Source organism: Mchenga conophoros, linkage group LG15 (genome assembly GCF_057382185.1).
Source record: "Mchenga conophoros isolate Kocher_MC1m ecotype Shallow Benthic linkage group LG15, M_conophoros_male_GT1.1, whole genome shotgun sequence".
Classification (NCBI taxonomy): domain Eukaryota; kingdom Metazoa; phylum Chordata; class Actinopteri; order Cichliformes; family Cichlidae; genus Mchenga; species Mchenga conophoros.
In genome coordinates, this window is record NC_140540.1 from 10,738,331 (window position 1) to 10,751,097 (window position 12,767).

At 41.4% G+C, this 12,767-nt stretch overlaps 1 protein-coding gene across 8 annotated transcripts in view; it reads left to right on the plus strand.

Moving 5' to 3' along the window:
- Positions 1-12,767, plus strand: part of nhsl1b (NHS-like 1b) — a 100,995-nt gene that overhangs the window by 72,409 nt on the left and 15,819 nt on the right. For 6 of the 8 annotated variants that reach the window (XM_085248219.1, XM_085248220.1, XM_085248222.1 and 3 more), the window contains exons 2-3: positions 8,279-8,431; positions 12,182-12,309. In XM_085248219.1, coding sequence (XP_085104345.1) covers positions 8,279-8,431; positions 12,182-12,309 — 281 coding nt within the window. Of the gene's footprint in view, positions 1-4,194; positions 4,438-8,278; positions 8,432-12,181; positions 12,310-12,767 lie in introns of those variants that run through there. The other 2 variants (XM_085248223.1, XM_085248225.1) reach the window with 2 other exon arrangements.

Consider the following 12,767-nt stretch of genomic DNA (forward strand, 5'->3'; position numbering starts at 1 on the left):
TAGAGTAAAATGTCATCCCAGATGCGCTCAGTGAACTTTAAATTCAAACTGCACGCTCTCCTATTTGCATGCTTTAATTGCACCTGTCTAAATCCCCACTTAACAAATGCACTAACATTTTTTTGAGCTACTCCAATTCTTTCAAGTACATTTGTCCCAAATATTTGCAGGATGCCTCTTAAGTGGGTTTATACCCAGCCATCCTGAACAAACACCGCTAATGGGCCAATTGAAAACCTCCAGAAAGAAAAGCCTTGCAGGCACTGACTTTCTCCTGATGGGCCAGGCTGAGTGGCAGTGATTTGAACATTTTGATGGTGATCTTCAGTCGTTTTACTTATTTTGACAACAGTTGTGGGCTGAAGAGAGTTTAAATGTTAAAGAGAGAGATGGAAAACCTTCTGTCAGAGGAGTTGGTCAGATGGGAAGACTAGAAGAGGGATGGCTGGGGGAAAGGACTGTATAGGGAAAGCATGAAGGAGAGGAAGACCGCGGGAGTTTTCGTGTGTACCCCCAGTGTCATAAAACTGCTACGCGAGAATTTATTGAACTGTGTTTGTGTGGGTGAGCGTGCATGCGAACTTTACCCCGTGCCAGAATCATTAGTGGAAGAAAAAACTGTTACTAACTTGTTTACACAGCCTAGTCTGTCCGTCACTTTCGGTGTCTGTATGTGTGTGATGCTTGAGCTGAGAGCTGGTGTTTGTTCAGGAGAAAGTTTGAAGTTTAACATCATTTAACTGCCTTTTTACGAGTGCTGTAGAAGCAGATCTACAGCTAAGCATCAACTCAGTGTATTCCTTGTTTAGGAAACTCGTGAAGTAAAGACTTATGAGGGTGATAAATCAGCTAAAGCGGCACATTTTGTACAGAAATATCTCCAGTGCAGCGATAACAGGTATCAAACCCCCCCCCCGGCCTTCCCACTTGCTCAATCTAAGTCTTTGTTGCTGCAAGATTATTCATGTCTTCTTCCGTGTTGGGAAGACCAAAGTAATCAGATTCCCTTTGACCCCCGATTTTATGCTTTCATTCAGAGAGGTGTAAAGATAAAAGTAATGGGGGAGGATGAGAGCAAGCAATGTGTTCCTCTACATGATATAAATTATAGATTTTCATTCACAAAAAAGTAAATGGGGGTGAAAGAGGAGCATTCGTCTTTTAGGGGTTTTGGTATATTTTCTTGTTTGAGTGATTTAAATTTTCCACTGCTGCTAGCAGGTTTGCAAATTGTGCATTTTCAGATTATTATAAGCAAAAATGTAACATTTTATTTAACATTTTAAAATACTTCCTGTCTAACTTTAGCACAAATCTGGAAAGAAATAAGGAGAGTTTAGTTAGGATGGCACTGATCCAGTGAAGGAATCGGGATTTAGTGCTACACTTCATTGTTTAAGGCGATATGAGCACTTCGGTCGTCTCTGGGAAATCCTGCTGCCTGTCAAAACGATACGTTGTGCACTTCATCAATGCAAAATGTGCTAAATGTGTTGTTTTCGTATGTTAAAAATTCATATTTCCTGTTTATTTCCACCTTACAGTTCTTCTCATTATTAAGCAAAAGGTGCTCAAGGCTACAGCTCGAACACAGTAGCACAAGATATGAAAGAGGGGAGGAAGAGGGTGGTGTAAAATCAATACAGACTTGATTATATTAGCCACTGTAAAAGCGCTGTTGCCTAAATTAAAAAGGAGGAAAGAAGGGAAAAGAAAATTGGGGAAACTGGGGGCGAGAGAAATGTGACATCAGCAGATCAAGCAGAGTGGAGGGGTTTTAGGTGGTTTGTTTAGCTCTGTCTTCATAGGGCCAATTAGAAAAATAAAAGCTGGGTACTCTCAGATGATGCTGTTTGATTTTGGGGTTATTTGATCTTTTATATTAAAAAAAGAAGGTGAAGGTGGGTTTGTCTTTTGGGGATTGATCAAATGATTGAATTGGATCTGGAGGGAAATGGGGCTAAGCTCAGAAGTCTGGAATAAAAAAAAAAAAGTATAATGATCGTGAGAGGGAATGTGCAGCTGCCTCTGCCAGGTTGACGGGGAGCTCCAAATGGGGTGTGAAAACAGGACAAAGAAAACAGGAGTGCGGTGACAAGAGGAAGAGCAGGAGTCCCTCATCAATCTCTCTGTTCAACCTGCCACATTCATCACTGTGTGTGTTAATTAGAACATCTAGCTCTCATCTTCCCCTTTCCAATTTATCCTTTTACTTCCTATCATTAGCTTTTGACATGAGTCATCTGGTTGTATTACAAGAGGAAGTAATTGTTGTCTGTCCGCCGGGAATAATACTAATGAAACACGGGTTTTGATTTTGTATTCAGTGCAAGTAATTGTTGGATGTTGTCGTCAGTTTTTGCATAAATTGGAATAAGTAGGTTAATAATCTCACATTTGTAAATTGGGGTTTTGGCTGGTTCTCAAAGCAAGAAATACCAACAGTTAAATAATGTGAGGATTGCAATTGCAAAGCTACTTTATTAGCTAATTAGGTTTTGATTTGAAATATACTTTTACTTTGGCCTCACGTTTTATCCACCGACTCTGTGTGCTTCCTTTATGTGCTGCTTAGAGTATGAATGGATGAAAGATTAATATTGTTTGGGCTGGGGTGTTGCAGGGGCTTCAGTGGGAAGGAGTGGACAGACGTATGGCTGAATTGATATCCCTAATCCTGGAGGTGGCCTAGATTTGAAGACCTCCTTCGGCGGATATAGAGATGGTGACCTATCCGTTATACTGTGCGCGCGCATGTGGGCGTTTGTGTGAGTGACAACAATAGGCTTTTTAATGAGAGATGCTGTGTAGTCTTGTGCATAAATTATCCTAATACTGTACACGTGGCAAGCTGTATGTTTGACACATGGAGAAGAACTTTTAAGATGACACGGTCACCTGTCCTGACACCTTTACTGTGCCAGGATTTTTCCAGTTTTTAAAGTAGGTCAATAATAATGTCTTTAAAGAAGGTGATTTTCATGAGCAGGTCAAACACATGTTAAACTCGTTATATGATATTTAGAGACCTATTGCATGCTTTCAGTTCAGAAGAAATTGTGTGCATATATGCTTCATGCATGCAGAGGAGTGCAGCAACAGTGGATGTTAACAAGCATGAACAAATATGGAGGTTTGGATTAAAGAGGGATGCGACAGCGAGGAGGGAAAAACCTTTTTATCCATAAATTCAAGGATCATTTGCAGTGCCATTCAAGCTCTTGTTGGAGCCCCCTACACGCACCCTCCCTCGCTCTGCTCTTCAGCCATTTGGGCTGAAATTAAATACGGTCGCGAAAGGCGGGGCTGTCCTTCCCATATGGGTTTGTGCATGGGTGTGTGTTTGAATGGCTGGGTGCTGGAGTGTGTGCATGATAGATTGCGAGCAGATTGGACAATGGGGGGATTGTATGAAGTCTGTATTCATGTAGCACTGATTCACTGCCATACACAGCAGGTTGGGAATGATCAGAGGAGGAAATGTTGATTTAAAGAAAGGCAAAATTGACTTATTAGTAGATGATCACATTTTTGGATTATTGTTTTACAAAGAGATGCAAAATGAGACCAGATGAGCTAAATGTCAGTGCATGAGTGTAATTTACCGTAGGCAATTATATTTTCTGTTTGCATTGCACTTTGCTTGAAGCACCATCCACCTGAGAGTACCTCGTGAAAAGCTCAACATGTTTTTTTCCCCCTCATGATGATGTGCAAGGTTGTTCTGTGGGGTAACTCGAAGTTTAATTACATGCATAAATATTCTTCTGCAGATGAGTCCCTCACTGAGAGGCTGCGCACCCGTGGAAAGTGTGAAAAAAGAGCTGCGCGAAGAACGATATGAGTATTGATGCACAAACCGAAAAAGCAACACAGTGACTGTACACGCTAATAAAAACTTCTATATTTTGAGCAAAGTAGAATGAAAGTGTAGAGCGATAATAAAGAGAGCACTGGAGAATGACTGATAATGAAAAATAAAGGGAAAGGCAGCCAGAACTCCTTGGTAACCAAAGCACAGAGGAACAGAGGGGCCGGTCCTACACCCCTCCTGCTGTGTGTGTGTGTGTTTGTCTCCGAGGACTGAACTGCCTGAGGGGGGGAGTGGCGGACGATTTGTGTGTGTGTGTGTGTGTGTGTGTGTGTGTGTGTGTGTTCAGAGAGACAGATAGGGGTAGAGACTTATTGTCAGCCTAGTAGACGCTCACGTACACTCGCAGCCAAGCCGTGAGAATGTGAGCGGAAGAGCACCAGCACGCCTTCATCCCGTCTTCTCTGTTATTCCTTGGATTTTTTTAGTTGTTTTTTAAGCCTCAACAAAGGCACTTATTATTATTATTTTTTTTTTTCTAAGAGGGAGACATATACGCTGATCTGGAAAAATGGTGTTTATCGGGACCTCGTTAAAATCTGTAATTAAGTACTTCAAAAGGAAGGGTAAGACATTTTTTGTTCCATACTGATCATTAATGTGCATTTGAATAATCTCCCTATCAATACTGCATGTGGTTGGTTAGAGATTTTGACTGTTTTAATCATTTTTGACAGGATATGCATTTGTGTCTGAAAATTCCCACGGCGTTCCATTTATTGAAGCGGATTTAGATTTAACAGCTTCATTAAGGATTCTCTGTGTCAAAACCGTAATGATCTTTCTGATTTGATCGGAACTAATGGTGTCCTGTGGTCAAACTGCTTCCCTGCTGCCTCAGCTAAGCACAAACAAAACCCTCTGCACCCCGTTACCAGGTAACCGCTGGGCCAGGACTTCACAACTGTAGCACCAAATGACCCAACAGCTTGTTTAAAGGTGACAGTGAGAGTTGCCGTTAGTGGATGATGGTAGAATCTCCCCTGCACGTGTGCATTGTCATTTTTTTTTTCCACCTCGATTGTCTGTCAGACTTGTATCACATGAGGTTTTGTTGATACTTAGGGTCAGTGGAACTAGCAGTAATTGTGTATTACCTGGAAACTGTTGTAGTTTCTTATTATTGTACTTTGAAAAGCCTGCTGCAACCCTAGTGACACCTGCAGGAAGTTAAACCCACAGCAACCTCATGAGAAGTACTTTTTAAAGTGCCTCTTGTGTACACTAGATTTTGTTTAAGGCGATTAGCTATTATTTTATCAATGGTTTGGTATTAAGCAGATGAGGCTGTAACAAAGACATGATTGATGCAAAGCAAGCTGCTTGTGAAGACTGCGATTTGTGGTTTATTTATAGCCTGTGTGTGTGTGTGCTGAGTTAAAGCTGGAGTGATGCGCTTAATCATTAGCTCAGCATTTCTGTAGTCAACAAGTCCTGTGCTACTGTCTTGCACATGCCTGCACTTTGCACCTTAACTGCGCATCATGACAATCCCAATGCTTTTATATGCAGATCAGTGTAGACCTCCTCAGATGGTTGCAGTTATCAGTGTAAACTTTGGATTAAATGTTGTCCACAAAAACTTGTTTGCTGTAGACACACAAACAAAAGATGCTAGTTGCCTTTTTTAATTTTAATTTTATTATTTATTATTCTAGATATCAACAGTCACCTCTGTTTCCTTTTTTCTGACAAATTAAAAATAAAAGTGTTTACAAATTAAAAGTCATGTTTGAAAGTCGATCCATGTGTTTGGAGGTGATCAAGGACTTAGTTTAGGATTAACATAGATCTCTCCAATGGAATTTTATTGCTGTTATTGATCACACAGTTAATTCCACAGCGTGCATGTATGTGCGTGCTCGCGACTGCTAATGTATCTCAAAAGGATTGCTTTATGCAGCCTTTGCATTTTTAGTATTTGCATCGTTTTGCTTTCTGTGTTTGTTAAAGAGCATAGGCAGGGCTGGGATGTCGATGGACAGAGGGATTAGGGGACTTCTGAAAGACTTTCGCGCCACAGTCCACTATGTATGAGACTGTGTGTGTGTGTGTGTGAGTGTGTGTGTTGAGGAGCTTGGGGTCATTGTGGTATTGAAAGGCCTGATGTGGAGACTGATGCAGAGGGACAATAAATGCTTTGTGTCCTTAGTCCCCATCGCCTTGGTTTGCCTATAGCCTCACTGAGGTCTATTCAAACCCCATGGTCTAAAAGGAGGGTGGGGGAGGGGCTACCTGTGCTTAGTGTGTGTGAGAGATCAAGGAAATTTCAAATTGTATTTAGAAAAAAAAAAAAAGCAAGCTTGATAAAGCAAGCTGATGTGAGAACAGCTCCCGTTCACGTGCAGCCTGGGGCGTCAGTGACTTGCTCGAAGGCATGTTATAACTTTGAACTGTTGGTGTGACCTTGACTTTTCAATCTGCACTGCCACTCCCTGGTGTGTAAGTATCTGCATGTGGTATCTGCGCGTTTTTGTGCGTCTGGGCCTTGGAGCAGCATGGGACCGTCTTGTGGTCAGCAGCTTTGCCTCGTGATGCATTTGACTGTCTGACCAGTGCAAGCACGCTGCAAAACAGCATGACTACAGATAGGCAGATATGCAGTGATTACCAACACATGTATACACCACATCCTTTCCCCCCCCCCTCTCATTAACTTCCATTAAAATTGATCAATGTGACTGAGATAAAACACTTTTATGCACGGGCGGGTATTCTGACAATCCTGTATGGTGGACTACTTTTCAGATGAATTGCAAAGATTACGTCATTAAAACTTTCCCACCCCACATGAAGCCTATTCAGCAAAGGCAGAAGGATGACCGTCATGGAAAGTGCAACTTATTTTGTAAACAGATGACAGCATAGTGGATGAAAAACAGCTGAGAAGAACTACATCTGGCATTGATATCAAGTGTCAATTCAGCCTGAACCTGATCGTAACTTTCAAAATAAAATCAAAGTGGAACTTCCTGCTTAAATAAAAGCAAAAAACATGATTTAGAGATTTGTTAGTTGGGCCTTTTGCACTTGAGTTAAAATGACAGCCTTTGTGTGAACCAGAGCATCAGAAGCATTCAGTAGAGATATTAAGGTGGAATTGGTCACAACCTGAAGTTGTATGCACTTGGCTTATTTCAACAGTGGAAATAATCCACTTACACCCACTCTGTACTTTTTAGGTGATTAACAGAACAGTGCTTTTGACGTGGTCATTATTGGCATGTATTAGCAGTTATGTATATATAAAAGCAGTTGCAGCGTGTCACACTGTCATTAAGGGCCCATTTGCAGATGTTGCCCCCCCAACACACTTCAGCTCATTTGCACCTGTGAAAGAAACCCTAAAGCAAAACACTCCCAGGCGTTGCCATGATCCGTCCCCTTCCTCCTGGTTCTCACAAACTTAGCCGTTCTCTCAGGCAGCTGGACATGTTGTGTTTGCAAAGAAAGGGACAAACTCAGAGGTCTTTGCTTACATTTTGTCTCCGTCGATGGAGATAGTTTTACATCCGCGATCACCCACTTTGGTTTGGATACGCTCACTTGGTAAGCTTAAGAATTAGGAAGAGTGTGTGTTTGTTACATTTCGACAGCATTTTTATTCACACAGTGACTTGTGATGGCCTCATCGAGCTTCTGTTTCTGGGACTGGACTAGTGGGACAGAAAAGATGTGATCGCTTTATCAGCAGATATGACTGAGAGAAGGGTTTTGGATAATGAAAAGTGCCTCTCCCTGACCTTGTTAATTAATGTCCTTTCAATCTAAACAGTGGTGTATTTTGTGTAGCCTCAAAGCCTCTTTGTTAATAGTAAGCTTCCAAAGTGCCCAGCAATGTGGCCTGTTTGGTATCGGTGTCTTTGTCATATTTTATTTTTTTCGAGGAAGGATTTTTGAAGTTAGGTAAGCGGTTTAATGGAATCAGTTGCCAGTAGTTACGAGTTTTTTGAGTTGGTATCGACTGATCAGCGATTCCCTCCAACTTGTCCCAGTAAGCTTCTCCCTCCCCCTCTTGACTCGTGAGGCCTACTGTATGTGTGTGATGTCACAGATAAGTGTCATGTTGATTGAAGGCTGTTAAGTCTGCCACCTTCATGCAAAACACTTAAGCCTCCTTCCCCTTCCTTTTCATCTGCAAATACAATGAAACACTTTGAATAGTCAGTACTTGGGGACATTTTTCCACCACTTCTTTATTACTTTATTCTTTATTTACTTTTTTTTTAAAGTTGGCCAACAATGCTGCTCTTTGGAAGACTTGCAGGGCCACACATGTTTCGGTTCTTAGTTCATTATTATTTTCGCTGTCCTTCATTTTTATGTCAGATTTCATGGAGAGGTTTTTTGTTATATCATGCAGAGGGAACTATATCGATCCTTAATCTGCTTTGTTTACCTCTGCAGCGGTGTCTAACCTGGATGAGGAGAGCAAGTGGACGGTTCACTACACAGCTCCGTGGCACCAGCAGGAGAACGTCTTCCTACCGGGAAGCAGGCCGCCCTGCGTAGAAGACCTCCACCGCCAGGCCAAAGTCAACCTCAAAACTGCCCTGCGAGGTAAAGACAAATCAAAATAGAGCACGTTATACACCACACACTGGAGCGACATATGAAGGAATTAGTTTTAGATGGGATGATAGATAAAATTGCCAAAATGTTAGATATGTAAATAAAATATCTTAGTAAGAAGAAATGTACATGGCATATATTTACACAAATAGCGAAGGGAAAACGCTGAATGTGAGCCAAACCAGTTACAAACTGTTGAATCTCACTCATGGGACTGTTGGTAGGTGGTGTCACTTTTATCGGAGTAAGCTCGTGACACTGGTACATTTGCCTGTAACTCAAAAAAAGATGTCCCGACTTGTGAGTTGTGTTCAACTGACATCGCAGACTTGTTTGTCCCGCTCAGTGGGGGAAGAGGCTCAGGCTTTGCTGACAAACAGAAACTCACAGCAGAGTGACAACTTGTTCAACTGGTCACAACTTTCCCAGGAACAGGAAGTGGGAATACCAGCACCTGTTCCTGGGAAAGCTGCCCCTCAACCATTTCACAGATAACAGTTTAGGGGAAAAAAATCACATATTTCCGAGTTTCTGTGTAGGACTGAGTGTATGACTGTACTACATTTGTTTGCATGCTCACCAGGGCCGGCCTTGTGTGTCAGCTGATTAGACACAGAGATAAAAGGCAGAAAGAGAGATAAACTGGAAAGTGTTTGAAAGCTGATGCTTACTGTTAGTGGGTTAATCACCGGTTCTAATGCACACACCCTGTTTTGTCTTCTGTCTTTTCCAATTTTCAAACCCCTGAACTGTTGCTGTTCTTAAAACACCACCTGGTAGGTGGGATTAATTCAGCCCCCCTCCCTCTCATCCTGTCACCAACCTATCAACCTGACAACACCACGTATCCCCGGGGGTCCTAACGACAAGACAACAGGTGTCCAGTGAGCGAGCACCTGTGGTGTCTGTTTAAGCCTCAGTGCGCTTTACAAGCAGAGAACGTTTACGGTTTTAGATTTTATCCTTGTTGGAGAGCGGAGCTTACCCGACTTTCAGTGAGCTTTGACTTTTTTTTTCTTTTTTCTTTTAGTACTGTACTTTATATGTGATCTTTTTTATTTAATGAGGCTTGTGCCATTATCTCACAGGGCAATAATCAATCAGTCTGTGATATAGATTATAGACGTCTAATTAGGGGAATGCAAATGTATATTGATAAGTCTTTACGGGCTGATCTTCGCGCTGTACATCTCAGCCAACAGAGGAAACGTATGTTAGTGCAGCCATGTTTCTAACCTGAAACTATTTATTTATATTTTACTGTAAACCCATATTCAGAAACATTTCTAAAGTCCATAGTGACAAAAACTTGCCGATAGGAACTTTCAGTCCATATGGCCATGGGGGACGTCTTCATCATGAGGACAAGCTGTAAAACAGCTAAAAGTCCAACATTTATTTACATTATTTTCCAAAGCCATCCAGTGGGCCAGACGGAGTCTTTGCCAGGCCGATTCAGGCCCCCTGACCTTATATTTGACACTCCTGGTGTAGTGTATATGGCATTCACTTTATAAAAGTTGTTGGGGTTTCATAAGGAATTATATATTATTTTTTCGTAAGGAAGGTAAGGTAGTGTAAAACTCAATAGCAAATAAATCACAAAAGTAAACGTTACGCTCACAACACTAACAGTTTAGAAGTTTTATGTGGAGGTGAAACGAGGATCAGTCCCTGGGTATTGTAATCATATATACTACACAGTGCCACGAGGCTGATTTATTCTTTGCAAAGCCTAATAATCGATATCCAGTCGGATAGAAATGTGCGTCCCCTCTTTGTCCTTCTAAAACTCTCACATGGGCTTCAGCGTGTGTTTAGTGGATTATTGAAAATGTGCCAGCAGGCTGAAATACATTTTTAAAGTTGCATAACACGGTATTGAGTGATAACTGCAGGATCCATTTTGTTTGCCAGTGTTTACGATGAAATGAAAGAAAAATAATGTTTAAATACTTTCCCCCTGCATCCAAAAAAGTCAGTCATATCATAGTCATGCACCATCATCAGTACCTACTCCAGAATCAACGTCATCAGTTCCCTGCAGCTGTCACAGCTTTACATGTAGCCCTGACAGTTGCACCTTTGTGTTTTTTATCCTCTATTTCAATTTATATCAGCTTCAGATTGGGACACATTAGTGGTGAAACCAGTGGGACGAATGCAGTCTTTAGGTTTTTTCTTTGTACATCTGTACCTGCATCTAGCCCATTCACATGAAAACAATATAACACCTTTACCTGGCACAAATTAAAGTCCGCAGGTCAAAGGTCAGGGTCACTAAGACCTAATGAAAAACACATTTTTAATAGAAGATTTCCTTCACTGTTAAAAGTATCTGAGAGACTCATCTAGTTTCTGCTTTTCTTTTCATATCACTTACTTATCCCACCCCCACCCCTATCAGTTCTGCCTAGCAACAAGCCACACTTAGCTCATCAGAGCTTATTTATTTCATTTACCGTCCCCAATCATGCAACACCAATCATCTGAGCAGTTCCACTTCCCGTCATCGTCCTCATTATCATTGCTTTCTGAGTCCCATCTTCCACCGTTTCACCGCATCAACTTGTTGTTACAGTATCCACGCACGCAAGCCCCATCAGGATCCATTTACTGACAGCATTATACATGCATCAGTGTGCCTCTGTGTGGAGATGGGCTGTAATTAGCAGTGGAAATAAACAGGATGTAAAAGGGATCAGGAGCAGCATGTTTTAGGTGGCGGGCTAACAGTGATGTGAGCACGCACGCATGTTTAATTCACCAAAAGGGAGTTTGATCCTGCGAAACACACTGAATAAATATCCAAGATGAAAGATTAAAAAAATCAGTCATTTATAGAAGGGTTTTTACATTTGAATCGATCAGGATTACATCACAGAGAAAGATGAGATGTCAAAAAAGAAACACGCTTATTTTAAAGTGCCGTTAATTTTAGGGAGAAGCGTAGAAGTTGGATTTTGTGGTTATTTTAAATAAGGTCGCAACCTCATAGTGTGTTTGATCATTTCATCCTTCATCAGTAAAAGCATGAACAACTCTTGAGGCTTTTTTCTGAGGATGTTTAAGAAGTATGTGAATTTAATTGCCTCCTAAAGACCAAACAAAGGATGCATTAGTAGATATTTGCAGAGGGAGAGGAAGAGGGAGATGATGTGCTAGATTCCCCCCTGAGAGGAAAAGGGGGAGGATGAGAGAGCGAGAGAGAGGGACGCTTCTGCCATCTGTGTGTGACAGACTGAAGCTAATACCCCCCTCCTCTGGTTACACACACGCACACACTTGCCGTCTTATCTCACTTTGACGTACATACATCACAACCTCATCACGGCAGGTGGTGACGAGAAGAGGTGTGAGGCACGCTTGGCAGAGTCCAGCAGGGAACTTAGCGAAAACACACACACACAGACAGCAAATGGTTTATTCTACAGTACACATTTGATAATACAACACTATGTTTATGTCCCATAAATATTTCACACATTCTTCTTATCGTTGTGTTATGGGATGAAAGTTTGAATATTTAATAGCATCTGTTTGGATTATTTGGTAGTATATTCATGGAAATGAGTGAAGCAAAGCTTTGTATTGAGTGTATTTAAATAGTGCGAAATAAAATGTCGCTTTCATTATGTGAAAATTGCACCTTTCAGCAGGATCAGAAAGTTCTCATCAAAGGCCACCAAAGCAAATAAGTTTAAGACCTGTTTCTCTGTCTCTTTCTTTGTTCTTCAGAATGTGACAAGTTGAGGAAAGATGGTTTCCGGAGCTCCCAGTACTACTCTCAGGGTCCCACCTTCTCTGACCCCATTCAGTCCACCAGCAGCCTGCAGGATGACGGGGATGATGAAAATGATAAGAAGGTATACATAATCACAGTATGCATGTATACCCACCTAATTTAATGTATGCTTTCAAATGTAGCAGGTACAACAGGCTCTGCATTCTATTTGCATACAGGTGCAGAACACGTGCACAATAATTTAAATGGTGTTAGGCTCCCCTCTAGTGGCTGGAAAAAGAAGTGCTACCAAGTTTCAGTCTTGTCACATTGTGTAGCTTTCGGTCTTTCCATTTTTCTGTCTAATTTCTCAAATAAGGTGAGCGTGATCAGTACTGGGCAAAAGTCTTGAGCCATCCATCATTTCTTTATTTTTTTTCCTAAGGCGCCAGACTTTCTTGTAATTTTTTTGAAGTGGTCTTGAGCAATAGTTTCTGAAGGTTTTTCAAAGGTTTTCTCAGGAAATTGGCTGCTTTTTTACTTGTTTTCATTCCAGCCCAGTCACTCTGACCTGTGAATCATTCACGCATTTAAAAAGAC